Below are 26,058 nucleotides of genomic sequence, written 5' to 3'. Positions count from 1 at the left end.
GATCTAAAGGTTTCAACTCTGCTGATGAATCATTGGAGTGTCAACTGATGTTATAGTGGATTTTTTGTTTTTTTTTTCAGTTAGTTTACAAGACAGGAAAATATACACAAAAACTACACTAAAAGAACATTGTAAAGTGTTGACCAATAATATATGCTGGTTAGCATACATCTATATATCGTATTATGAATGTGTATGATATCTGCACTAATATATATAAAATTAACATTCATTAAGCACAAATAACATTAAGCACAGATTTTATAACAATTATATACCCTAAATTATCCCATAACACCTTGCATTAGCTGAAGTAAGCTTTGGCTTAAGTAGATAGGCAAGTTGTCAGGAGGAGGACATATGATTATTTTACCAGAGTAACAAGCAGGCAGTTATTCTCACAGGCCACTACTGGAATGCCCCAATGGAAGAGACAAGACATGCGATTGTTCTACCCTAGTACAAACCTAGGAGGTGCCATCATGCCCCTTGGTACTGGGAATGCCTATGTTCAGAACAAAGAGGTAGACCACAGTATCAGAAAAATCATGGTTGAAAGTTGATAGGTTAAAGCTCATTTCCGATGTTGCACACCAGTGGCGGGCAACCTGCGGCCCATCAGGTTAAGATGATTGCGAGCCACGAGACATTTTGCTGACATTTGACCATCTGCAGGCACGGTCCCCTGCAGCTCCCAGTGGCCGCAGTTTGCCATTCCCAGCCAATGGGAGCTGCAGGAAGTGGCAGCCAGCACGTCCCTGCAGCTGGCCGCTTCCCACAGCTCCCAATGGCTGGGAACAGCGAACCGTGGCCACTGGAAGCTGCAGGGGGCCGTGCCTGCAGATGGTCAACGTCAGCAAAATGTCTCGCGGCCTGCAAGCAGCTTACCCTGATGGGCTGCATGCAGCCCGCGGGCCACAGGTTTCCTATCACTGATGTACACAGTACCTTTTACTTGTAACCATGTAGGGTATAAAAAGACGGCTTTAGGGGTGTAACTCTGGGAGCACACCTCCTATGTAAGATGAATAGAACAATGCTGCACAAGATAGCTTCCTGGAGACTGGTATCGTACTGAAACTTTTCCCTGTACTAGCCTCTTATTGGCTATTACCAATAAACCTGACTGATATTGGTTATTTGGGCTCTTGAATAGATTTCATAACAAACTAAAGAGTGGCCAAGCAATTAGCGACACAATTTATCAAAAAAAAAAAGGTCAGGCACTCAAAAGTTAGGACATGCCAGAGTTAAGGTTGCACAAGCAACCTTCATTCAGCTCCTGTGTTCAAATGTATTATGACATGGCCTTTAATTACATCCCACACTATTTTCACAACAGGACCCCAACCTCATTTAGTGCCACGGATGGACTTGGTCTGGGGATGAATCAGGGTCATATAGTACAGGAGAATGTTGTGTGTAGGACCTCTCTAGCTTATCTGTTATAGAAGTTGGAAGGTGTATACTGAATGAGTCAGGGGTTGAAGTAAAAGAAAAGATGGTCTAAGGCAGTCTAATGTTGCCTTTGTGAACTGGATCCTAACCCTGACTACACCAGCATTCCTATGAAATGCTGGGCAAGTCACTTAAACCGGACTAGTCATGAGCGGTCACTGTGTTCCTCACTTTCTGGGTGCCCAGCTTGATATCCTGGAGATGGATTGCAGAAGTGCTGAGCACACAGAGCTGCAGATGAAGTCAGTGGGAGCTGTGCTTTGAACATTTAAAATGCTGTGTAACACTAAATACTCTGAAAAGTGAGGTCCTAGTAGTCTTAAATTGGGCACCCAAAATTAATGGATATCATATTTTTGGCCTTAATTTCTTTTCCTCAGCTCTCCATCTGTAAAATAGGGATAATACAACCCCCACACCTAACATGGGTGCTGTAAAATAGATTTACGTTTGGGAAGCACTCAGATACTGCAGTGATGAACGCCATAGAAAACCCCATGAAGAAATGTATTAATTTCATATTCAGAGCAGTTTATTTGAATAGTGTGCAGTAAATAAGGCCTAGTATCAAACACTGATAATGAGAAGACTAAATATTGAATAGCTGCTCGTTAAGTGAGCAACAATCATTTTATGCACTGAATGAGGCAGGGATCCTGTGGAAAAATTATGTGATCATCATAATGCATATGCATATGGGGCCCATTAAGATAGCATGGGCAACCTTAATTCTGGCATTTCCTAACTTTTGAGGGCTTTATCGTGTTTTTTTCCATATGTAATATAAATGGGTAGCTAAGACCCTTGAGCATATCTAACAGCATTTTTACCTATGCTGCATACATAGCATATGCGGTTATTGTAAGTTTATGTGACATGGGTAAGACTCAGTAGACAATGAATCAGTAAACTGTATGTTTAAAGAGGACAGCAGCAAAACAGGAAGGACAGCAACAAAAGTTCAGCAATATTTCATGAGTTTAACAGGACTCTACAAGTACTTAGTGAGGCATGTGCTTAAGTGGAGAGGGCCTGGTTCGATGGATCAGGGCCTTGATCTCTCTGCCTCTTCTTCAGTAAAAGGATAATGCTTAGCCTACCTCTCGTGAGAGCTGTGATGATTAATACATCTTTACAAAGCTCCTTATTAGTACTCTCATTTTAAAATGACACTATTATGGATCTAGACATTTCTTGTCTGAATATCATGACACCTGTATCCATTTTACTTGAAGTACTTCTTTGAGATATGCTATCCCTCTCCCATTTCCTTCCCCACCTTCTGAGCTCAGTCAACTCACAAACCAAGTGACCGTTTTCAGACTGGGGGGGTGAGAACTCAATATTGATGCAAAAATATTAATAAATTATAAAACTTATTTTTATTAAGTTGTTACAAAATTGGTTTGTACATGTACTGAACATTAAGCTATAGCTACTAGAATGTTATAGCCAGGATGCTTGGAAATACAACAAATACATACATTTAGCTAGGCATATTACCAAATGTTAAACCTAATCAAAGAAATTCCAGAGGATTTCTGCTTCTGTCTCTCAAGGACAAGCAAACATCAAGCACACAAACCTCAAACACACTTTTAGGAAGAAACCGAATTGTAAAAAGGAATGTAAGGTGTGTTATAAGACCCACAAATCTAGGTTGTAAAGTGAGCCTATACCAGCTCTCCTCACCCCTCTTTTCAAAGAAAAACCTGCGTTTAAACTCACACAAGGTATTCAAGAAACTGCCTTACTGAAACTGATTTCTTTTGTAAACACACTAAAGTCTCCACTCTTTAAACCTGGAGAACATGTATAGTAGGAAGCGTTTTATAGAAAATACTGAATACTTCCAACTCATCATTCCACTTAAAAGATGAAAGCCTTCCTTGTTTCTTAAGATGGCATAAGCATCTTTTTTCCAGATTACAAATATTTTGTATTTAAATGAAAGTTTTCATACAGTAACTACCTGATATCATTGTTATATGAATAGTACCCCTGGGGGAAATCTGCACCACTGCGCGCGCGCACATTTAATGAGCCCTGCAGATTTCCAATTTTTTGCGCAGAAAAAAAACTTCTGCCAAAATGTTGCTGCAGTTCCGCCTTTTGCCCAGCCGAGGGCAATGTGGTTCAAGAACAGCAGCAGCGCCCAGAAAATAACTTTTGCAGTTCTGCCTTTTGCCCACCAGAGGGTGCTGTGGGGATAGAACAAAGTTGCAGCTACCCGCCAGCGAGGGAAGAGAGAGAGAGAGAGAGCTGCCTTTGCAGCGCTTGTCAGGTCAGGTCAGGTCAGGAGACAGGGGTTGTGGGGTGCTGGGTGTGGTCAGACAGGGGCTCATAAGGGTTAGTGGGGGAGGACAGACTCGGGCAGCAGCTGAATGGGAGTGGAGGCACAGGACCACAGGGGGAGGGAGATGCAGAGACACAGGGGGAGGTGTGGAAGAGCTACATAGGGACAGTGGAGTGACTGGGTGAGGGCACAGAGACACATGGTGATGGGGGCAGATGTGCCTGACTGAATGGGAGAGGCTAGAGGTCAGCCAGGGTCTGCATGGGGGAAGCTCCCTAACAATCTCTCTCCACCCCACGCCCCCCAAAAAAACTTGTTCCATACTTTTCCCACACATACCGAACAGCTCTCCAAGTTCACACCCAGGCTCCTTCCCAGCAATTTACTTCTCTCCGTTACCCTTCCATTACCCTGACTCCCCCAAGACTTTGCACTACTTCTGAAGGGTGTGGGAAATACCATTCTGTATTGTAGTTTAAATAAATTATTACTCAGAGTTCTGTATTAATATGCCTAGTAAGGAATCTATTTGTCAAAAAACATTTTTTGAATCTTTTTTATTGTCTGCATTGTTACAGACATACTTACTGACAGGTATTTTGAAATAAATGACCAAAAGTAATTGAAATTGGTGTGATTATATTGTGTTATTTTGACAAATAAAATATGCAGAATTTTAAAATATTGTGTGCAGAATTTTTAATTTTTTGGCACAGAATTCCACCAGGAGTAGAAGAGTAAGATGTTTTATATAGAAATACAACAAGGTTATTTGATGCTAAATTAATTGCTAATATAAGAAACCATTTAAGTATAGAATGTTTATATTATTAGGGAACTAATTTATAGCAGTGCACAAACAAACCCTTACCTAATGCAAGAAAAGAAAATAATCATTCCAAAACTTGTTAGATAGGGTCAAAACTCAAGTTCAAGATATTCTAAAAGTTATTTAATTTTAAAATCTGTTCTGAGGACTAAAAACTCGTATACAAAGAACAGGAGTGTTTGGACATTTCGAAAATAGAATTTCATTTCCGGGGTAACTCTTAAAAAAAATTGAAATAATCTCTGTGAAAATGGACTGACTGAAAAGACTAAACTAAATTTAAAAAAAAGTTACCTGACTCTTTTCCACCACAAGAAGAACAAAGGCAATTAAAGAAACATTGCATATTCAGGAGCTGAATGTGTCACCTAAGCCATTAATGAAGGCATCAAGACAATCAAAGAGTGACAGCAACCAATCTTGAATTTAAACAAGTCCGAAAGAGGATTTTTCTACTATAATTTTGTAGAAATAGAAAGAGCACTCCAAAGTGCTCCAAACACTCGGAAGTGAGCAGCCCTCACATCCCACCAGTTACCCTACTCAAGCACAGCAGTGTACTCCACAAGGAAGCTGCCACCCACAAATAAGAAAAACAGAGAAGATTCAAGATGTACTCCTGGGGGAATTCTGCGCCACTGCGTATGCTCAGAATTTATGTCCCCCACAGATTTCTTTGCTTCTCCGCAGAAAAATGACTTTCTGTTGGGAAAGCCACAAGAGCAGTCATGCGATCCTCCCCAGCAGTATGTTCCGTGTGCAGCCGGCAGAGAGATAAATCACTGTGGGGCAGGGACCAGGACTGGGGAAGAACCAGCTGCTAGCTCCTACTCTGTGCCGGGCTCACCTACTATTCCCAGCAGGGCTGGGGAGGACAGGGCTTCCTCTTCCCCTGCATGGTGTCTAGGGCCGGGTCAGACCCACCCTCAGATTTCTCCCCCAGCAGCAGGAAGTTCTGCAAACTCCCCCTGCCTGCTTCCTGCGCCCACTGCTCCTCAGCTGCAGGATCCCTGTTACAGGGAGCTGCTCCCCCATCCACCCGGACCCTCCTGCGGAGCCTCAACCCCCCGCACTTAGAAGCCCCCCTGATGAGTCCCACTCTCCTGCACCTGGACCCAGATCCCCACCCCACCAAGTCCCAACCAGCTGTACCTGGATCCCCACCCCACTGAGCCCCACTTCTCCTGGATCTGGACCTCCGCCCACTGAGCCCACCACCCCAGACCCCCCTGCTAAACTCCATCCCCCTCACACCCAGACCCACCTTGATGAGCCCAAACCACCTTCACCAGGACCCCCCTGCAGAGTTCCATTACCATTGCAACCAGAACCCCTTAACAAGCTCCTGTGAATCTAGATTTCTCCCATAACACTGAGCTGCCTGCACCCAGATTGCCACACACAGAACCCTCTCAACCCACACCTGGATCTCTCCAAACTAAGCCCCTCCACATTTGGATCCTGCCTTGCTGAGCCTGCCTGCCCCACACCTAGTGCACCTGGTGCAGAAGGGCAGGACACGGGCAGGGCAGGCCAAGTCCTTGCGCTGCGTCAGGGCTGGGTGCAGCCTCACCACTGAGTGGGTGTCCTGCGGGGTGATGCAGGGTGATTCCCATCTCTGTGCAGCCAGTGGCCTATGCTCCCCAATTCTATGCTGGAGCCTCCACATTTATTTGACAAATAAAATTTGCAGAATTTTAAAGTATTGTGAGAATTTTTAATTTTTTGGCTCAGAATGCCCTCAGGAGTAAAGATGAAACCAACCCAAGGAAAAGCTCCCCTAGAATTCAGTGTGGATTGGTGAGAGGAAGTTAACTAAGAAACTGTCAAAGGATTTAATTTAAAACTCGTATGATGATTTTGTTGGAATACTAAAATGCTGTTGTAACTTAAAATGCTAGCAGTTTCTCACATTAATCAAATGTTTATACCATGTTTCAGAGTAACAGCCGTGTTAGTCTGTATTCGCAAAAAGAAAAGGAGTACTTGTGGCACCTTAGAGACTAACCAATTTATTTGAGCATGAGCTTTCGTGAGCTACAGCTCACTTCATCATATGCATACCGATGAAGTGAGCTGTAGCTCACGAAAGCTCATGCTCAAATAAATTGGTTAGTCTCTAAGGTGCCACAAGTACTCCTTTTCTTTTTGTTTATACCATGTATTCCTGAACAGGAGATGAAACAGGGGATTCAATTAGATTTAGGATCCTTAACATTCATAACTGGCTTGTTTTCAAACAACTCCTTAAATGGCTTATTCTAAGTAACTGATTTAAATACTTTTTTTTATTTCCTAGGATGTAGTTAAGATTGCTTACTTTACCAACTGTAAACAGGCTGGTTATTTATTAATAATCAAAAAGTTTGCAAGCACTGAAATAAAATTCTTTTGCCTATTTAATGATATCACTAATGCATTTAAAATAGTTCTGCGAAACAATATACATGGGTCTTAACTTACCAAGAGAAAAAGCACCCCCCCAGAAGTGGTTCACTCTCAAGGACATAATCTTTGTTAAAAGGTCTCTACAGAGAGACATACCGTAGATATTGTAATGGAAGTAACCAGTTAATCAGTTGTGTTCGGTCATGTGAGTTATTTAACGTTTTCTTTTCCTTTCTTTAATAATAAAAGATCCATGGTTAATAACTGTGATGGCTTGTCTTGGTCTTATGAATGGTATCCACTAAGGTATGTAAAAACTCCTGTGACTTAAACAGTGGGAGCCACACCCTTCTGTTGGCAGTAAGAGAAACAATGCCTACTGTTTCTTACTTCGCTAAACTAAACAATTTTAGTAATTTTAAAAATAAAATTACTTGGCATCCAACAGTTTTTTAAATTTCCCCTCCCTCCCACCAAGACTCTCTCCTCCTGTTGCTTCCATTACATACCTGACATTCATACAGCTTCTTTCTTCCCTTTTTAGCTCCAGCACCGGATTGACAGGCTGTCAAATGACATTTGAGTGTGCTATTTCTAGCAAAACGTTCATGGCAATTTGGACATTCAAATGGTTTTTCACCTGTTAAGACAGATAAGAATTTATGGAGGTATAGGAAAACAAATCAATTCTACTGGAGTTGGTTTTTTGTTGTGTATATAGATTTTAGTAACTTGGTAAATATAATTTAAAGATTTAGATATAATCTTTTAAAGAGGCAGTCACTGGGATTGTTCCAATAGAAACAGCCATTTCATTTAATACATTTTATATAGAAACCAAAAGGGCAGAGAAAACAATGGTTGAGTAGATTAATTTTTCCACAGCTGGGAGCTATGATGATTTTGACATAACTGCTGATTACATTTTAAATGGAATCTTTAGTTTAATGAAAAACTCATTTTTGATAAGAGCTTGGTTACATTCAAGTATTATCTTGATTTGCTGAGAGGAAATACAAGCAATGACTGGAACTAATGACTAGAGCAATGACTAGAGCTCTGCATTACTCACTCATGTCCAGTTTAACATACAGAAATATTAATCATGTACCAAGAACTGTGAAGACTATTTTTTGTTTTAGAGTTACAGGAAGTCAGTATGGATCCTCCTAAAAAATAGTTGAAACCTTCCAGGAAAGAGATATAGCTGCTGTCATGGGCAGTTCACTGAGTGACATCTCTCAACATGCAGCAATAATCAGAAAATAAGACCATAAGATACACTGAGAAGGCAGCAGAGACCATTCGGGGGGCGGAGGGGGAGAAAACAACAAGAGCAACAAATTCCACAATGGGTCATCCTAACCTTCAATGCTACATACAGTTTGGTCAGCTCATTTCCAACCAGATACAGCAGAAAAAAAGTCCAGTGAGAAACAGTGAATAAAAACATGATTAGAGACTTGCACAGCAGGAGAGATTCAAAAGATGGCTGTTTTATTCAGCATGAAAAGGACAAAAAAAATTACAGAAGCTAGGATTGAGGTACAAAAAGAACATCAGTCTCAATGAAAGTAAAAATCAGGAATTCCTATTTGTCTCTCTCATCATACAGAAATGAAATTATATGCATGAAATGAAGTTAAAAAGTGGAACGTTTTAAAATTAAAATAAGAAAGTATTTTCTGAAATTCAAGAGATAATCCTCCCATGACACTTGCTGACAAAGTCTAGTTTTCAATGATTCACTGTCAAACTGGAAGGATGTATCTAGTGGGGTCATGCAGGAGTCTATATCCTAGGAGTGGGACTATTCAGTATTTTCATTCATGAGTTAGATAATGGTGGGGAGAGTATGTTTATAAAATCTACAGATGACACCAAGCTGAGAGGGGTTGCTAGCACTTTGGAGAATGGAATTAGAATTCAAAACGACCCTGACAAATAGAGAATTGGTATGAAATCAACAAAGGGGAGTGCATATTATTGCACTTGGAAGGAAAAATCAAATGCACAAATACAAATTGGGGAATAATTCATTAGCAGCAGTACTGCTAAAAAGGACCTGGGGTTTATGGTGCATACAAACTGAATATGAGCCAACAACGTGATGCAGTTGTGAAGAATATCATCATTCTGGGGTGTATTAATAGGAGAGTCGTACCTAAGACATGGGAAGTAATTGTTCTACTCCACTCAGCACCACTGACGCCTCAGCTAGAGTAGTGTGTCCAGTTCTGAGCAACACCCTTTAGGAAAGATATGGACAAACTGGAGAGAACCCAGAGGAGAGCAACAAAAATGACAAAAGGTTTAGAAAACCTGACCTATGAGGAAAGGCTAAAATAACTGAGCATGTTTAGACTTGAGAAAAGAAGACTGAGAACCTGATAATAGTCTTCAAATAAGTTGACAGCTGTTCCACAGAGCAGTGTTTCTCAACCTTGTTGATACCAAGCACTGGCTTGTTGCCTTCTTAAACTGTGTCAGGGAAATCTCAGGGACCGGTGCCAGCCCACAGACTGGTCATTGAGAAACACTGATATAGAGGACAGCGATCAATTGTTCTTGTTCTATCTTTAGTGGACCTGGAGAAGTAATGGGATTTATCTGAAGCAAGGGAAATTTAGGATAGATATTAGGAAAAAAATTTCTAACTACAAGGATAGTTAAATTCTGGAATAGACTTCCAAGGAAGGTTGTGGAATCTTTGTCATTGGAAGTTTTTAAGAACAGGTTAGGCGAACACCTATTGAGGAAGGTTTAGGTTTACTTGGTCCTGCCTCAGTGCTGGAGGATGAACTAGAGCAGGGGTGGCCAACCTGTGGCTCCGGAGCCATATGCGGCTCTTCAGAAGTTAATATGTGGTTCCCTGTATAGGCGACAAGAAAAGGAGGACTTGTGGCACCTTAGAGACTAACCAATTCATTTGAGCATAAGCTTTCGTGGGCTACAGCTCACTTCATCGGATGTAGCTCACGAAAGCTCATGCTCAAATAAATGGGTTAGTCTCTAAGGTGCCACAAGTCCTCCTTTTCTTGTTGCGAATACAAACTAACACGGCTGCTACTCTGAAACCTGTACAGGCAACGACGCTGGAGCTACAGGTGCCAACTTTCCAAAGTGCCGGGGGGTTCTCACTGCTCAACCCCTGGCTCTGCCACAGGCCCTGCCCCCACGCCACCCCTTCCCGTCCCCTCCCCTGAGCCTGCAGTGCCCTCGCTCCCCTCCACCCCAGCCTCCTGCATGCCATGAAACAGTTCATCGGGGAGGGATGGGGAGGCGCTGATCGGCGGGGCTGCTGGTGGGTGGGAGGTTCTCGGAGCAGGGGTGGGGGAGCTGATGGGGGGCTACTGATGTATTACTGTGGCTCTTTGGTAATGTACACTGGTAAATTCTGGCTCCTTCTCAGGCTGGCCACCCCCAAACTAGAATGTTTCTCAAATATGGCCACTGCATGTGTCCACCAGCAACTTTTCTTGTGGCCACAGCCTCCTGAGTGATGATTGGGGGGTGGGGGAAAAGCAGTGGCCCCTCCCTCAGGGCTGCCAGCAGGGCTTTGGGCCCTGCCCCCCCGGAGACACAAGCTCTGGAGGAGCAGGCAGATGGCGAGTTCCTCATCTTCCTAGGAGCATCCTTCATCCTTGGGGCTTTGGGCTCTGGCCAGGGGCCTCTGACTCTGCTGCAGGCCCCAGATTCCATCTGTGGGGTTTCAGGTTCCATCCTTCGCCTTGGCAATGGGCTCAAACCCTGGGCTCACCTCCCCTCCCCCATTTTATCTGGCCCCTGCTGTCTTCTCTGTCCCCGGGTTTCAGCCATGTGGTGGCAGGCTCTGTCTCCTGATAGCAGGGCTTCGGGCTCGGCCCCAGCCCTGGGATCCAGTCACAGGGCTTCAGGCTTGGCCCTGGATCTAGTTGCAGGGCTTCGGGATCGGGCCCCAGGATCTGGCCACGGGGCTTCGGGTTCAACCCCAGCCGCATGGCAGCAGGTGCTTGCCAAGGGCTTGCCAAGGGCTCACCCCTCCATTACCCCAGGCACCTGCTGCGTCCCCCATCCTCCCATCCATCCCTCCATTGCCCTGGCCCCCAATGCCTCCCTATCCACCTCCTGATCCAGGGCTTAATTTCTCCCCGGGCTTGCCATGGCTGAGTAAGTCTGCTGTGAAAAAGTTAGATTTGTATGTTTGTTAATATCATTTTTCACAGCAGCGGACTTACTAGCTAGCAAGTCTAAAAATAATAAGCAACCAAAAAAGGCAACAGAAAACAACAAAAAAGACAAAGCACCTTATTTATGTTTCTATTCTGTTTAGATCCAGGAAAGAATAGAGCAGGGGTTCTCAAACTGGGGGTCGGCACCCCTCAGGGGGGTCACGAGGTTATTATATGGGGGGTCGCGAGCTGTCTGCCTCCACCTCAAACCCCGCTTTACCTCCAGCATTTATAATGGTGTTAAATATATATTAAAAAGTGTTTTTAATTTATATGGGGGGGTTGCACTCAGAGGCTAAACTGCACATTGTTGTTATTATTGAGTCTTCAAAAAAACAACCACCATACATAAATAAATTACAATTATTTGGATATGTATAGGAATAACAAATAAATATCCACATAAAGTTAATTAAGTATTTTAGGAAAAAAATTGTCAGCGCAGCCACCAGCAGGAGTTGGTCACCACACTCTGGGGCTGCCAAAAAATTTGTGAGAGAACCCCTGAACTAGATATCCTCACAGGTCCTTGCCAGCCCTCCATTTCTATGATTCTATAATATCTGAAGCAAATTGTTCAGTAAAATTCCAAAGAGGATAAGACATTGACACGTACAACAGCACTTGTAGTTATTCTAGTTAGGACTGAAATTTAAATGGCCGTCAGTCACTCAGCAAAAATTTTCAAAAGTGCTTACGTGACTTAGGCGTGCAAGTCCCAGTGAGTGCCTAACTCACTTTTGAAAATGGGATTGAGAACCACAGTAAAATATAATAATAATCAGAAGGAAAACATTAAGTAAAAATAGTGAAATATTAAAGAGTAAAATGTTAATGAGCATAGAAAATTCAAAGGAACTGTTGGAATCTATTCACCATCAACATACAATCCAAATCCCAGGATCTCTAATATTTAGACAAGAATGGCAGTAGACACAAAGAGTTCGGCACATGAATTTTAGCCCAAATAGTCTCTTATGCAGGGGGATTGGAAACCCCAGAGAAACAAGGAACTGACCCCAACAATCTGCACATTATTCATCCTCAGCCCAAAGAGCTATATGTATTGTAGGGGATGTGTTGGGGGTCAGCGATAACTTATGCCTTGGCCCTGTGCCAAGACTGCACCGGGAGACCTCTGCTCCACTGCAGTTTCCTGGCAGCAAATTGCCATCAATCTTGCAGGTCAACAATTCTGGGCTTTGCGGAAGCAATGTCAGGAGCGTATGTGGGAAAGGAGAGTAAGTCCCAGAGTGGAGACCAAGACCAAAATCAAATCAGGCCAAACCCACACTTTAAACTTCATCGGTAATCCAATCTGAATCCAGGACTCATTTACACGTGTGTCTGGAGCAAACCACTGCTCAATAAGTGGGCAGTCTCATTCTATTATAGCTGGGAAGTTCTTTAACAGTCTTCAGGTATATTCTTATGTACAGCACATTGCAGTAATAATCTCAAGATGACAACATCATGGACAACTGTGGCAAAGTCTGATGCCCCCTCACCCCCCTAAAAAGTTTACAACCTGCTTGTCATGTGAAACTAGAACAGTGCTCTTGCTCATTGCTGCTACCGGGAGCTCCAAGTACAGTCAAGGAGTCAACACGATCCCCAGGGCTGAAAATCTCAGTAACAAAAACAGTGGCCAGACTTCCGTAAATATGACTGTCTGTCATTTCTTTCTATTCCTTCAACCAACACACAAGCATACTTCAGTCGTATCCAGACTGAGCTTGAGCAAATCAGCTCTCATTCAAAGACAGCCGATAGATTTCAGTCAGCACTTGATATTTGTCCATCACCAGGACGAAACTGAACCAAGCAAGTAGCTATACACATTGACTTTTTGTTTAAGATTACAAAATACAAAGGAATGCATCTTTAACCAATAAGTTACTGCATTAATATTTAAATAACGTCTAGATAGTGGAAAGTTATTAGTAAACCCAGTTATTTCGGATTTCTCATAAACATACCCGATACTATTTATAAAGTAGAGTTTCTAGGAATATTAATTGAAGTTTTCACAAAATGTCAGTTTTCCCCACATGCTTTTATGGACAATCTTACCCAGGTTTGACAGAGTACTCCTTGTGAACTATGACTACTATATAGATTCACTACTGAAGTAGAAACAGAAATTGATTATTGTACTTCAATAAGTCTAACTTTTGTTACAGTATCATTAGCCCTCTCCACCAGCTTTCCCTGAATATGATCTATTTCCCCAAAGAGCAGTGGTGGGCAACCTGTGGCCTGTCAGGGTAATCTGCTGGTGGGCCACAGGACAGTGTTTACATTGACCATCCGCAGGCATGGCCACCTGCAGCTCCCTGCTCCCGGCCAATGGGAGATGCGGGAAGCGGTGCGGGCTGCAGGGACGTACTGGCCGCCGCTTCCCACAACTTCCATTGGCCAAGAACGGCGAACCGTGGCCACTGGGAGCTACAGACGGCCGTGCCTGTGGATGGTCAATGTAAACACTGACTCGTGGCATGTCAGCGGATTACCGATTGCCCTGTGTGCGGCCCGTGGGCCGCACGTTGCCCACCACTGCCACAGAGCAAGCAAAATAAGTCAGCTTCCGGTACTTCTCCAGGACCTATTTTTTGCCTTTAATATTTTCACCATGATTAGAAGTTTATAAAGCTTCTCTGAATCTCATTTCCTATTTTTGTGCATTATCTTTCTTTCCTCCCCAATTTTGTGCATTAACTTTTTTGCCCTACCCAATTATTAGCATTAAAAATTATGGAGTGTTTTATATATAAAAATCCTTTAGAAGGCTATTGTACATAGATATAGGATATGAAGAGGCTCGTTTAAAAATTTCTTTTAGTTTTTTCAAATAGTCTAAGTCCTAAAAAAAAAAACAACTCCAAAAAGTTCTTTCAATCTTAGTTAAATAGTCAGATGCACTGAATGTAATATCATTTGTTAATCAAGTGATAAACTGATTTAGAGACGCCCACCAATTTTATTTTGTTAAAAATTCAGAAAGACCCCAATGCTGAGAGACATTGAGCATCCATAATTCCCAGTAAAGGCAGTAAGACTTGTACGTGTTCAGTCCCTCCTTTTGTTAGCTGACCCTAATGTTTTGCCGCAAGATCATGCTTAGGCAAATACAGTGAGTTAATTGCTCTTAGTTACAAGCGCTATATTTTTTCATCCAAATAAATAACTACTGTTCTTATTCTGAGTAATACCAAACTAGCCCGACTATACATACATCTATTGCTTTAATTTAGCTCAGTAAAATTCTATTCCATTGCAATTTATGATGGGCAACTGAAATTTCATTGTTTTCTCTTTATTATCAGAAATCATGATAAAAGAGGAGATGAGTGAGTGGATTCTTTTTCCTGGTCTGGGAAGTTACGATGACAATTTTGGAAGTTAGTACTTCACAGGATTAATCTGAACAAAAACAATTTAGGTTTAGAGACACAGAGCACATTCTAGAAGCTTATGACAAAGACAGCTGATGGCTGGCCTTATAACTTTAGCTAGAAAGGAAAAGCTTTTTCTATTATTAAGTTGTATGCAGTTATTAGTACTAATTGGAAATTTGTTAATTTGTAACAACTGAAGTCAATTTGTCACTTGATTACATATGCATTTATCTTGTCATTGTTAATGCACAACATTATTAGTGTTAAATACTTGGGGAGAAAATTACATCTTCTGCTTCAAATTCAGTTTTTACACTGTGTGCTACACTGTACTCTCCAAATACTAGGCCTGATCCAAAGATGACTGAAATCAATGGGAGTCTTTTCACTGATCTCAATGAACAATAATAGTGGAGTGCTCTATCCAGTTGAGCCCAACGTACATAAAGGTTTTAACTACTTTTACTTTGTTTGCCTCTTTTTTACATTCCAATTTTGCTTTCCTTCTAATAATTATTTCATTAATGTGAAACAATTCAAAAAGATATGGCAGCAATTAATAAATGGGAATTGCCTTCTACATACTTGCAATATAACGGCCTTAAACTAAGCCCTTTTGCTGGAACACCAACCTAGGCGTAACGACATACCAGCTACTTTGGCAATCTGACCAAATATTGTCCTTAAAGCTGTCATGAACATTTTCTAAGAGAGAAACCTATAATAAGTTTATACATAGCTTGGTCATAATGGATGAAATCTACCACACTACACAGGGACCTACACAAGCCCACTGACGTCTCTGCTCAGCAGTGGGTGGAGGCAAAAAGGGTGTAGATGGAGCATGCAGCGGAAGCCCTCTCTATACTGCTTGGACACAGAAGAGGTTTTTCCAAAACCTTTCTACATTAGTTGTGAGTAGACAGGAGCTGGGCCACTGCTCCCGTGGCCAGGAAACTCACATATGGGTGCAAAGAAGTTTTAGTTCAGAACCTAGCATAGTAGCCTTGGAACACCTGTGCTGCTACCCCACATCTACCCACTAACGTGTTACTGGACTACTCACTTAGGTAAAGTGACAAATATGCTTAAGTGTTTGAAGGACCAGGGCCCATGCGAACTGTCACATGTTCTCAGGGCTAATAAAGTATTTGTATGGTGCTTAATACTGCAAATATGGTAAAGTAATAAAAATGTAACTCTTTTTACAGCAGGACCACAGAGAGCATGGTAGAGGCACTTAACGATCTCTGTATAAGGAGGGGAAAAATGAAGCAGTGTAATTTAAAAAGCAAAAGTTACCTCCTGTAATGATCCACTGTAGTCTAAAAGCAACATTCTGATCTCAGGTTTCAGAGTGGTAGCCGTGTTAGTCTGTATCAGCAAAAACCATGAGGAGTCTTTGTGGCACCTTAGAGACTAACAAACATATTTGGGCATAAGCTCTGATGAAGTGGGTTTTAGCCCACGAAAGCTTATGCCCAAATAAATTTGTTAGTCTCTAAGGTGCCACAAGGACTCCTCGTTGTTTATTCTGATCTCAGTCATATAGGGGTTTTTTAAAATCAGTGTAACTCCACTGGGTTAAGTAATCACATACTAAGTATCAAAAGAGTTAATTTTTTACTGTATGTTGCCTATATTTGCATAACTTGCTTACCCAAACTACTATATTAATAGGCATTTGTTTAAGAATTTTCTGCTGGTTTATGATAGAGTGTGGTAGGTTTGCTTAGTGGACTTATTTTTTTCAGATGAATTTTCTACTGAATATCACTTTGTTTGACGAACTGGAAGTTAATTTGGTTCCACAAGTTTATTCCTGAATTGGATACTTGTTTTTCAGATGAGTGTCACTCTTTGTATGTTGTTTTTTTGAAACAAATACAATATACTAAATTTAAAAACACATTTATTTCTTTAGTAGGCTTTTTTTCAGTAGGTGGCTAAGTGAAATTCGTGAGTCAGTATTTTAAGTAAGTTGCATTCATTAAGATCTACATTCACTGCTATGTAAATAAATTGTTCACATTTTGTCATAGTGGAAGCCCAGCATTTCTAGCTTTCTTCAGTCTCACAATTCTATACAGCAGTTGTTCCCAAACTTGTTCCACTGCTTGTGCAGAGAAAGCCCCTGGCGGGCCAGGCCGGTTTGTTTACCTGCCGTGTCTGCAGGTTCGGCCAAAGGCAGCTCCCAGTGGCTGCGGTTCGCTGTTCCAGGCCAATGGGAGCCGCTGGAAGCAGTGCGGGACGAAGGACGTACTGGCTGTCGCTTCTAGCGGCTCCCATTGGCCTGGAGCAGCGAACCACAGCCACTGGGAGCCACAATCGGCCGAACCTGCGGTTGCGGCAAGTAAACAAACCGGCCCGGCCCGCCAGGGGCTTTCCCTGCACAAGTGCCGGAACAAGTTTGGGAACCACTACTATACAGCTTTAGAAAAATATTTGCAACAAATCTTGCACACTCTCCCCTCTTATTTCCCCCAGTCCCACAAAACAGGCAAACACAAAACCAAAGGAACAGATGTATACTTGAAATACAGAAACGTTACCTGTGTGTTTCCGAAGGTGCTCTTTAAAATGTCCAAAGTGGTCAAACTGTTTATCACAGTACTGGCATACGTGTATTTTTTTGCCAGGTCTTTGCTTCTTGCTGGCTCCACCTTCATCAAGGTGGTAACAGGTGAGGTGCTGTTTCAAGGCACTCTCTCGAAGGTACCTTTTATTGCATATGTCACATTTGTAACTCTCAGTGGAGTGTGTTTTCATGTGTTCCTTAAAATGGTAAAACAATTTAAACGAACGGTTACATTTCTCACAGTGGAATAAATTGTTCATGTGTGACAGCTGAAGTTCCACAATTTCAATACCTTCTACCTGTTTGCATGTAGGATCAGTTGCATTGTCACCTTCTTCTTGGATCTCGCATTTTCTTTCCCCCTGACGGTACTTGCTGGTGATATCTGCCAAAAGAGCCAAAGCAGACTCGTCTGACGTATCCGTAGTCTGTATATACTTTATGGACTGTTCTGCAGAAGCTACTTCTTCCAGGGTTTCAATGCTATCATCTTCCACTTCAATTGTCCCTTCAGCAATCTCCACCTCAATTTCAACAGGCTCTGATTCTGCAGATGGCAATGTTTCTGTGATGACATTGGAGGTTTCGGCTATCTTCCTCTTTTTGGTTTTATTTTTACCTTGTGTTTTATTTGATTCTAGTGGTGCCGAATTTTCTTTGTTCCTGTAAAGTGTGTGTAATAGAACATTGTAAGGATCCAAAACCACCTACATAATAATTTCTGCAATATACTGAATTTACACATGAGATCATTCAAAATAGGTAATAAATCAGTAATAAAGTGTTTGAAGAGAATGCATGTTCTGAAATACCATGCAGATGGTTACATTGTAGATTCAGGAATGCATCAATCCTTAATCCATACTCTTTACTGCTGAACCATCAGGGCTAATGGAGTGTGGCCTGGGATGGAGAATCTGGACCGCCGCCCCTATTTTATAACTAAGTGAGATGACCAAAGTTTTGTTTTAGATTTTAAATATTCCACCCACTCTGGACTGATCTAATACCTATCTGCAAGAACAATGAATGGACAGGCCCATCAAAAACCAACCAGCCTCACTGGTTAGACAGAAATTCAGAGACCTTGGAAAATGCTGCACTTGAGGCTTCAGTGGAGAGAAACTCCAATGGGGGAAATGGAAAAAAGGTGACCACCTCACATGATATGGCAATGAATCAACCCCAGGACCACATATGTGAAAAAGAGGTGAGGAGAGGGAACTCACTGTCTGTCTGTCTTTGGAGACAACGTGGGGTTGAGTCTCTGACAGAGTGTCAGAGTGACAGAGTGTTTAACTGTCTTAAACATAAAAGATTGTCCATCTCCTCTGTAACTGAGCTGAGAATGCCTTATCTAGTTTAGGTTATATGAAGTGTAAATCTAGAGATATTGAGCAAACACTGTAATTCCACTTTTCTCTCTATTTTAATAAGTCATCTTTTAACGAGAACTACTGTTGTGCGCGTATTTCATGCATTCTGTCCCAAAGGAGAAGAAAACACTGCAACTGGTAAGATGTTTGTGAAAACTACACCCCGCTCAGTCCGGGGCCATGAGTAAAGGTGTTGGATCCCAGGAACATCAGGCTGCTGTAGACGAACACACGTGGAGAAGCCAAAAGGACCAAGCAGGAGATGGTGGTGGTGGGATTTGGTTTTCAAGGCCTGTAGTACAAAACCCATCGTACTATACCGAAGCACTGAAGCCTTCCAGCACAAAATGTGAAATTCACCCCTTGCAAAGGGCCAGCTCAAGGACTTTAGTTCTCCAAATAGGAACTGGGTGAGATTTGTGTGTGTCTAGGATTGGTCCACACTCAGTTGCATACCGATTCAACTATTTTGGTTGCAGCGGGAGGAGAGGGGTTATGTCCTGGTTCCAAGTCCACAGAAGGATAACATAGGGTAAGTGCTGGCATGGTGGAGAGAAAGTGGTACTTCCTTACCACAATCCTAGTTCCTGGCAGCCCAGCCTGCGAGTAAGAAGCCAGGATAAGGAAGAGTATCCAGCTCTCTTACAGAGTAGTGAAGAGCGAAGGCCAATCTATCCCTTCCCCCTTTATATAAAACGTTAATGAGGGCATAAACCATAATATGATGCATTTATATAGCGTATTTCATTTGAGAATCTAAATGCACTTCATTTGATATAACATTTAACTAATAAAATCCATATAAAATTGAAAACAATATCTTAGAAATGCCTGAGAAAATAGGAGCTTCTTAGTATGACTTGAAGTTCAATAAATGCAGGTTCTAGCAGATCTGTGAGGTAAGGAACTCACTGTGCATCCCCTCTCCACAATCCCCTCCCATTTGAGCCAAAGGAGTTTAGCTCATAGTAACATTTAGAACTGTGCGAATAATGGATTTTTGGCAATTCTGAAAATTCAGAAAAAAAAATCAGTTCAGGTTGAATGAAAACCAAAATGTTTTCAGAATTTTCATTGAATTGGAAGTCAGAAACATTTTGTTTTGGGCCTTTTTAATAAAATGCAAAGGAATTCAAAAAACAGAGGAGGAGATGGTGGTGGTGTCCTTATAACCAACAGCCCTGTGGTTAGGGCATTCACCTGGGAGGAGGGGGAATATCCATGTTCCATCCCTGCTCCAATGAATATATGGCATAAGGAGTACAATGTCACTTCCATCAATAGGCCTAAATCCCCTTGTGAATGTAGCCTGAAAAATCAAAATGTTCCTTTTTGATGTTGAAATGGTTTGTTTCAACAGTCCCAATTTTTTTTTTATTTTAGCTGGAACAATTTGCCAAAATGTATATGATTTTTCAAAACTTTTTAAATCGATCCCTTATCTATATTTTTCAGCGAAAAAAAATTTCGTCTGAAAAATTCTGCCCTGCTTTAGTAGCATTATATACTTTTTGCCTCAACATCTTGTTTAGAGATGGGTAAACAGCTAAACTAAATGGACACTGTCCAGTTAAATTTAGCTCCAAAATGTTGTAAAAAGCTTATTTTTGGAGAAACTAAATCCAAGATTAATTAAAATATTTCGAAAAACTACTAAACAAGTTTTTTGTTTTTTAAAGCAAATAGTTATTTCCTTGCAACTTTAGCAACCCAAATTATTGTAACATTACATTAGTGCCTTAGATCCTGAAACTGGCCTTAAATAAAACTGTACTCTCTCCATTTTCCAAGCTGAGAGAATTGTAATAAGTAAAGGAACTGTAAATACAGTAGAACCTCAGAGTGACAAACATCTTGGGAATGGAGGTTGTTCATAACTCTGAAATGTTTGTAACTGAACAGAATGTTCTGGTTGTTCTTTCAAAAGTTTACAACTGACCATTGACTTAATACAGCATTGAAGCTTTACTATGCAGAACAAAAATGCTACTTTCCCTTTATTAGTTTACGCTTAACACAGTACTGTACTGTATTTGCTTTTTTTTTTTTTGGTCTCTGCTGCTGCCTGATTGCATACTTCTGGTTCCAAATGAGGTGTGCAGTTGACTGGTCAGTTCACAACTGTGGTGTTCATAACTCTGAGGTTTTACTGTAATCATATTAGCTTTATACTTTTTTCAGTGTGAATAAACTCGGCAGCTATTTGCAATAAGTAACTTTTTTGCCCTTTTTTTAAATGTGTATTTTTATCCTCATCATGTCTTTTCAATCCAAGAATGAAGTTGTGCAGTCTTGATTCCAGTCCCTGCTACTACCACAAGACCATACTTTTCCCCTATATTTATTGGCAGCAAAGTTTAAGCATAGGGCAAATATTTTAAAATAAATATTGATATTGAAAACCCTGCTTCTAGTCTGCAGTGTCACGAAGCTTTTTTTTTTTTTTTTTTTAAATAAAGCAAAGTAATACAGTAAGTCTATACTACTACTGTAAGTACTATAGGCCTATGTCTGCTCTCCACTATGCTGAATGTTAAGGAACATGTTATCTGGTGAGGAAAAGGCCCTTTTGAGGGGATAGGAAGGAAACAGCAGCTTCCCTTCATGTTCCTCAAGCTTGCAGAAACTCCTGTGTGAATTCCAGAATGGGAAGTAGGGGTGGCTGTCATGGGCTTCCTTCTCATAAGGAGAGAGAAACTGCATAGCTAAAGGGAAGATTACAGCAGTACTCAAAGAATGGGAAGGCAGAGAAGGTCCTCCCGAGAGCAGTGAGAAGGGAAAGGCACCCAAGGGTTGTGCTCTGTTTTTCTCACATCTGCTCAGGCTTGCAAGCCATGTCCCCTGACACAAAGTTCCAGCACACAGAGTTTGAGGCTCAATTTTACCCTTTATGGTTTCCATCCCACCCTCATTGGAGGAGATTACAGACTTTGGGAAGAAGAAGTGGATGAGGACTCTACAGCTTCTACTCAGGTTCCAGGAGGAGAAGAAACAGCTCCGCACAATATTGACAACCAAGCCTGGCAAGAATCTTCCTCAGATAATGTATTCCATGTTTCTAGAAGATGAATGAAAAATCTGCATGCTTACCTGATTTCAAGTGCTTTAATGGCTTCTAACATCTGTAGATACTCAGCTGCTTTCCAAACATCATTTGCTTCTTCTTCACCTTGGACCATTAATTTTGCTGTGTAGGTGAACTCAATTAAGTGTCGAAATGCCATATTACTTACACCTGTTTAGAAGAAAATATACATTTTTTTTTGCAGTTCTTCAGATTTTAGTTGTTACATTTTACAAGTATAAGTAGTAAATTTTGCTTACAAATCTTTTACCATTTAGATTTTTGTTCACAATGTCCTGCTTATTGGCTTTTGCAGATCACCTTCATGAGATGTTCTCATAGGCTTTAGAAAGTCTACTGCTGCATGCAGCTTCTTCAGGTTTGTGCCATGTTTTAATAGTAGAACTATGTGTCCCATAATATAAAACATATCATCTTTATCACTGGAAAGGCTGCTAGTCCCCTTCTGCTAAAGTGGCTAGTACTGAAGTTTAGAGAGACAGCAGTCTCCATCGTGTTTCTACTGCCACTGAAAAAAGCCTCTACTCAAAATTGTTCCTTCAGATGTTATCTTTGAAAGAAGCTGCCTTCTGGTGGCATTAGCTACCTCACAACCACCATGGAGCTAGGTCTTGACAAGGAGATTAGTACCACTAAAGCCCGCATATCAATCTGTATCACTAACATTACAGAAATATAAGTATTTTGGTCATACAAGTCATATCAACAGGTTACCTTCTATCTCTACCAACGGCTCCTGAGTGAAATCTTGGAAGAATTTGTAGAAGAACTGGCTGCAGGCAGCAAGGACAGCCTTATGAGCTTTGAAATGGTGACCTAAAAGGAAAGAGATAAAAATCAAATGTTTTAAGTCAACATACACTTGCTCATGCTAGATGCTAATGGGTTCAGAATAAAGGAAGCTATAGAATTCAGTACATGAAGACATTGTAGCAGAGTGCAATCTGAGCCTGCCCTTTGTTGCATAGCATGCTACTGCAGACAGACATTTTCCTGGGCCTTCACTTCTGGTTCCAATTACCAGAATATGTAGGTATGAATGATGAGTATTAGGATACATCAAAACCAAAGGACTGTTTACATGTGGGACCATTTTTGCTTGGTAACTAAGAGTCCAAACACACCAAAGCTAGGCAGCCTCCTCCCTTCAGAGTGCTCAGGTGAGTGAAAAAGGGGTGTGTGTGTGTTGGGGGGGGGAGACAAGGAAAAAACCCTAAACTGAATACTTCACTATAAAGCCCTAATCCTAATAGAAAAGGACTGGGCTATAGGCAGGGAATTCACCAAAAGAAAGATGGTAGAAAAACAAAACAAAGAAGTCTTAGTTCTTTGGTAACAGAGAATTATCTCCACCTGGTAGGGACAGGAAAAGAACTGAGTTTAAGCAGACCGTCCTTTTTAAGATGGGAAATGAGGTCACAAGAGCTTTGCTATTTCCCCCGTTCTGTCCACATCTGCTGATGGTGAGCGTAAGTCTTCTTGCCTAGGCTGGTTTAAACAAAGCATTAAGAAATTCAATTTTGAATTTCTGTTTTGCTGTGAACACTAGTAAACAAACACCACTATTATTTAATGTTGCTGACTATTTCAGCATAACAACTGAAAATTAGGGAAAGGTTCCATCTTCTACATCATTCAGGATGAAAGTCTTCTTGGAATTTGTAGTACTTCTATATAAAACTGGAAGACATTAGTTTGTGTTCTGCCCAGATTGAGAATAAAATACATTGATTCTTTATTTTCAGTTGTCTGACCTATGGCAATCAAAATGAAGAATTCCAAAGCATCTGTGTATCAGCTAATTTGGTATGACAGTACGTACCATCTACAATCAGAGTGATGTCTGTAAATTGATCCTGCTCACGCTGTTCATTCAGTCTGTCCAAAATAACTTTATAATGTTCTGGGAATTCTTGAATGCATTCCATCGTTTCTTCAGCTTCCATAGTGAATGGACTAGTCTACAAAAGATTATTAATGAAGTAAGAATACTGCAGTACTCAACGTTTAACATCTTCAGTACGCCATACAAAAAAATTAACTAATTAGCATAATGCTTTAATTAAATTCAGCGTTTAAAAAAGGGCCATGAAATAGAGTAATGTGATTGTTAATAACTATACTAAATTAGATCAACAATAGGTGTACCTCAATTTAGCTAACAGGAGGTGCTAGAGTAAAACAAAAAAGAAACATGGCTTTATTATAGACAGAGACTAAAATTTTTGCAAGCCTACTTCTTTATTCTATAAATTGGAAAGAATTTTGCCTCCCTCAAAGCAATCAGAAATGGTGGAAACATAACTAATTATTGCAATTTCAACAAAAATTTGGCAAGATAATATCAGCATCTTGATACGGTTACTTTGAGGAACGCTGCTAACCCATTTGATGACAGAATGGCTCTTCAATACTCTCACAGATTAAGTTAATTTTCTATTCAGTGAAGAGAAGATGTTTAAAGAAGGTAGAGGAATGAAGGAAGTAGGTATCCACCAAGGAAGTGTTTCTTCACCTATGAGTTCAGGGGAGTTGCAAAGGAGTGAAAATTTTGTTACTATCTAAAGCAAAGAAAATCTCATTCCCCTAGTTCCCGCACAACCTTTCCCTTCAGGATCGACTAGTCACTGTCAACCTCTCAAAACACACACACACAAATAAATCATACAGGCTTATCTGAAACTTTTATAGTAAGTGGAAGAGGGCTGTGAAAGTTTTTGACTTTAAGAGATTACCACCAGAAAAAATCACGAAAAATCTACCCTAAAACATGGACAACGGATGTTAATCTGCTGGGTATGCGTTAATACCTTTGGAGAGACAGTCCAGATAATTACAACTGCAAGCATTTCACTCAAATAAAGAAGAATTTTGCCTAAGTTCAGATCTGCATGGCAGTACCCATCTCTGATGTTCTATTCCCCCTACAGGTGTGGCTCTCACACAGAGGTCAATAGGAGCTCTTCATATGTTAGAAGTATAAAATCCTTGTGCTCAATTCAACCAGGTGAATCTGACAGGAGACTCTCCTTCTTAAGTCCCTTAAGGCTCTATTTAAGCAGAAGTATTCTGTGGGGGTACAGCAGCGAAGAAATTTGGAATAAGACTTTGCACCTAACCTAGGGCTTTTCTGAGTTGTGGAACTGTATAAAATGGAGTTCAGAAGAAGACTCCCACTACTGAAGGATGTCGAAAAGAAAGCCCTCTGCTGCAGACCCAAACTTTCTTTGGAAGTAAATCTGAACAATGCAAGAGCTTAATGTCTTTTGAGTGAACTTAATTTAGCTCAAAGAACAATTGGTTCCAGACAAAGACGACAAAGAAAGGGTTGAATGTATCTTTATACCTTTTCTCCTGCTTGCGGTAGGGTGCCAGGCAATAGTCACATCAAAGATGTTTCCTTCATGAAATTTCATATCTATAGTTAGTGATTAATCTGTACTTAGGTACTAAGTACGTGGAGGAATAGCACGTGGGAGAACAACAGAAGAGAGAGTATCTTACATTAAATTAGAGATGCATTGCCAGCTGCATTATCATGGTGGCTGCAGTAACAGAAGCGTATGGTGTGGGTGCACGAAGTGGAAATCCACGGAGTTCCATGAAAGATTAGAACAAAGTCTTCATAATTAATCTAACTGCCTGGTTTTCCTCAACCAGAATCAGAGAGCCTCCTCCTTTGAACATGAGCCGATCCCTTGAACCTATCCACTACTATCCATCTGACATTACCAAGCTTGCTAACTCTCAGGTCTACACTAAGAAGATAGAGTCAGCTCAGCTACACATCTTAGGGGTGCAAAAAATTTATACCCAAGTTACAGAGTTAAGCCAACCTAACCCCCCTTGTAGACAGCACTAGGTCAACGGAAATTTTTTCCTATTGACCTAGCTAATGCCTCTAGGTGAGGCAGATTACCTGTTGTAGTGGTTCTCAAACTTTTGTATTAGTGAGCTCTTTCACACAGCAAGTCTCTGAGTGTGACCCCCACCCTATATTTATATTTATTATAAATAAAATATATATTTAAAATATTTAGCACTATTATAAATGCTGGAGGCAAAGCGGGGTTGGGCGCTGACAGATCGTGATCCCCTATGTAATAACCTTGTGACCCCCTGAGGGGTCATGACCCCCAGTTTGAGAACTATTGCAACAGGAGAACCCCTCCCATTGACACAGGTAGTGTCTACACTGAAGTGCTGTAGCTTTTCAAGCGTAGACAAGACCTCATATGTGGCTGTTGGAGGTAAGGAAGTATTTAACATGCTTGTGTCTTGGATTGGTGTGGGGTGGAAATAAAAAGGTGGAGTGGAAGCCTGGGGAAAAAACTCTATTGTTATGATAAGGAGACATTTTGTCTCTAGGCATAGGATTAGATTTTACAGATGCCAAGTTGGTGGAAAGCTGTTGCTATCCTATTTCTCCATAGAACAGA

The 26,058-nt window shown here is 41.1% G+C and overlaps 1 protein-coding gene across 4 annotated transcripts in view; it reads right to left on the bottom strand.

Moving 5' to 3' along the window:
• Positions 1–26,058, bottom strand: part of ZNF131 (zinc finger protein 131) — a 40,782-nt gene that overhangs the window by 3,140 nt on the left and 11,584 nt on the right. For 2 of the 4 annotated variants that reach the window (XM_073343866.1, XM_073343864.1), the window contains 5 exons: positions 23,442–23,580; positions 22,334–22,435; positions 21,625–21,769; positions 17,133–17,821; positions 7,481–7,611 (listed from right to left, as the gene is read on the bottom strand). In XM_073343866.1, coding sequence (XP_073199967.1) covers positions 7,481–7,611; positions 17,133–17,821; positions 21,625–21,769; positions 22,334–22,435; positions 23,442–23,565 — 1,191 coding nt within the window. In that variant the 5' untranslated portion in view covers positions 23,566–23,580. The remainder of the gene's footprint in view (positions 1–7,480; positions 7,612–17,132; positions 17,822–21,624; positions 21,770–22,333; positions 22,436–23,441; positions 23,581–26,058) is intronic. The other 2 variants (XM_073343867.1, XM_073343868.1) reach the window with 2 other exon arrangements.

The sequence above is a fragment of the Lepidochelys kempii genome, chromosome 5 (assembly GCF_965140265.1).
Source record: "Lepidochelys kempii isolate rLepKem1 chromosome 5, rLepKem1.hap2, whole genome shotgun sequence".
NCBI classification, from domain to species: Eukaryota; Metazoa; Chordata; order Testudines; family Cheloniidae; genus Lepidochelys; species Lepidochelys kempii.
Note: the sequence above shows the minus strand (reverse complement) of the source record. Positions and strands in the feature narration are given on the sequence as shown.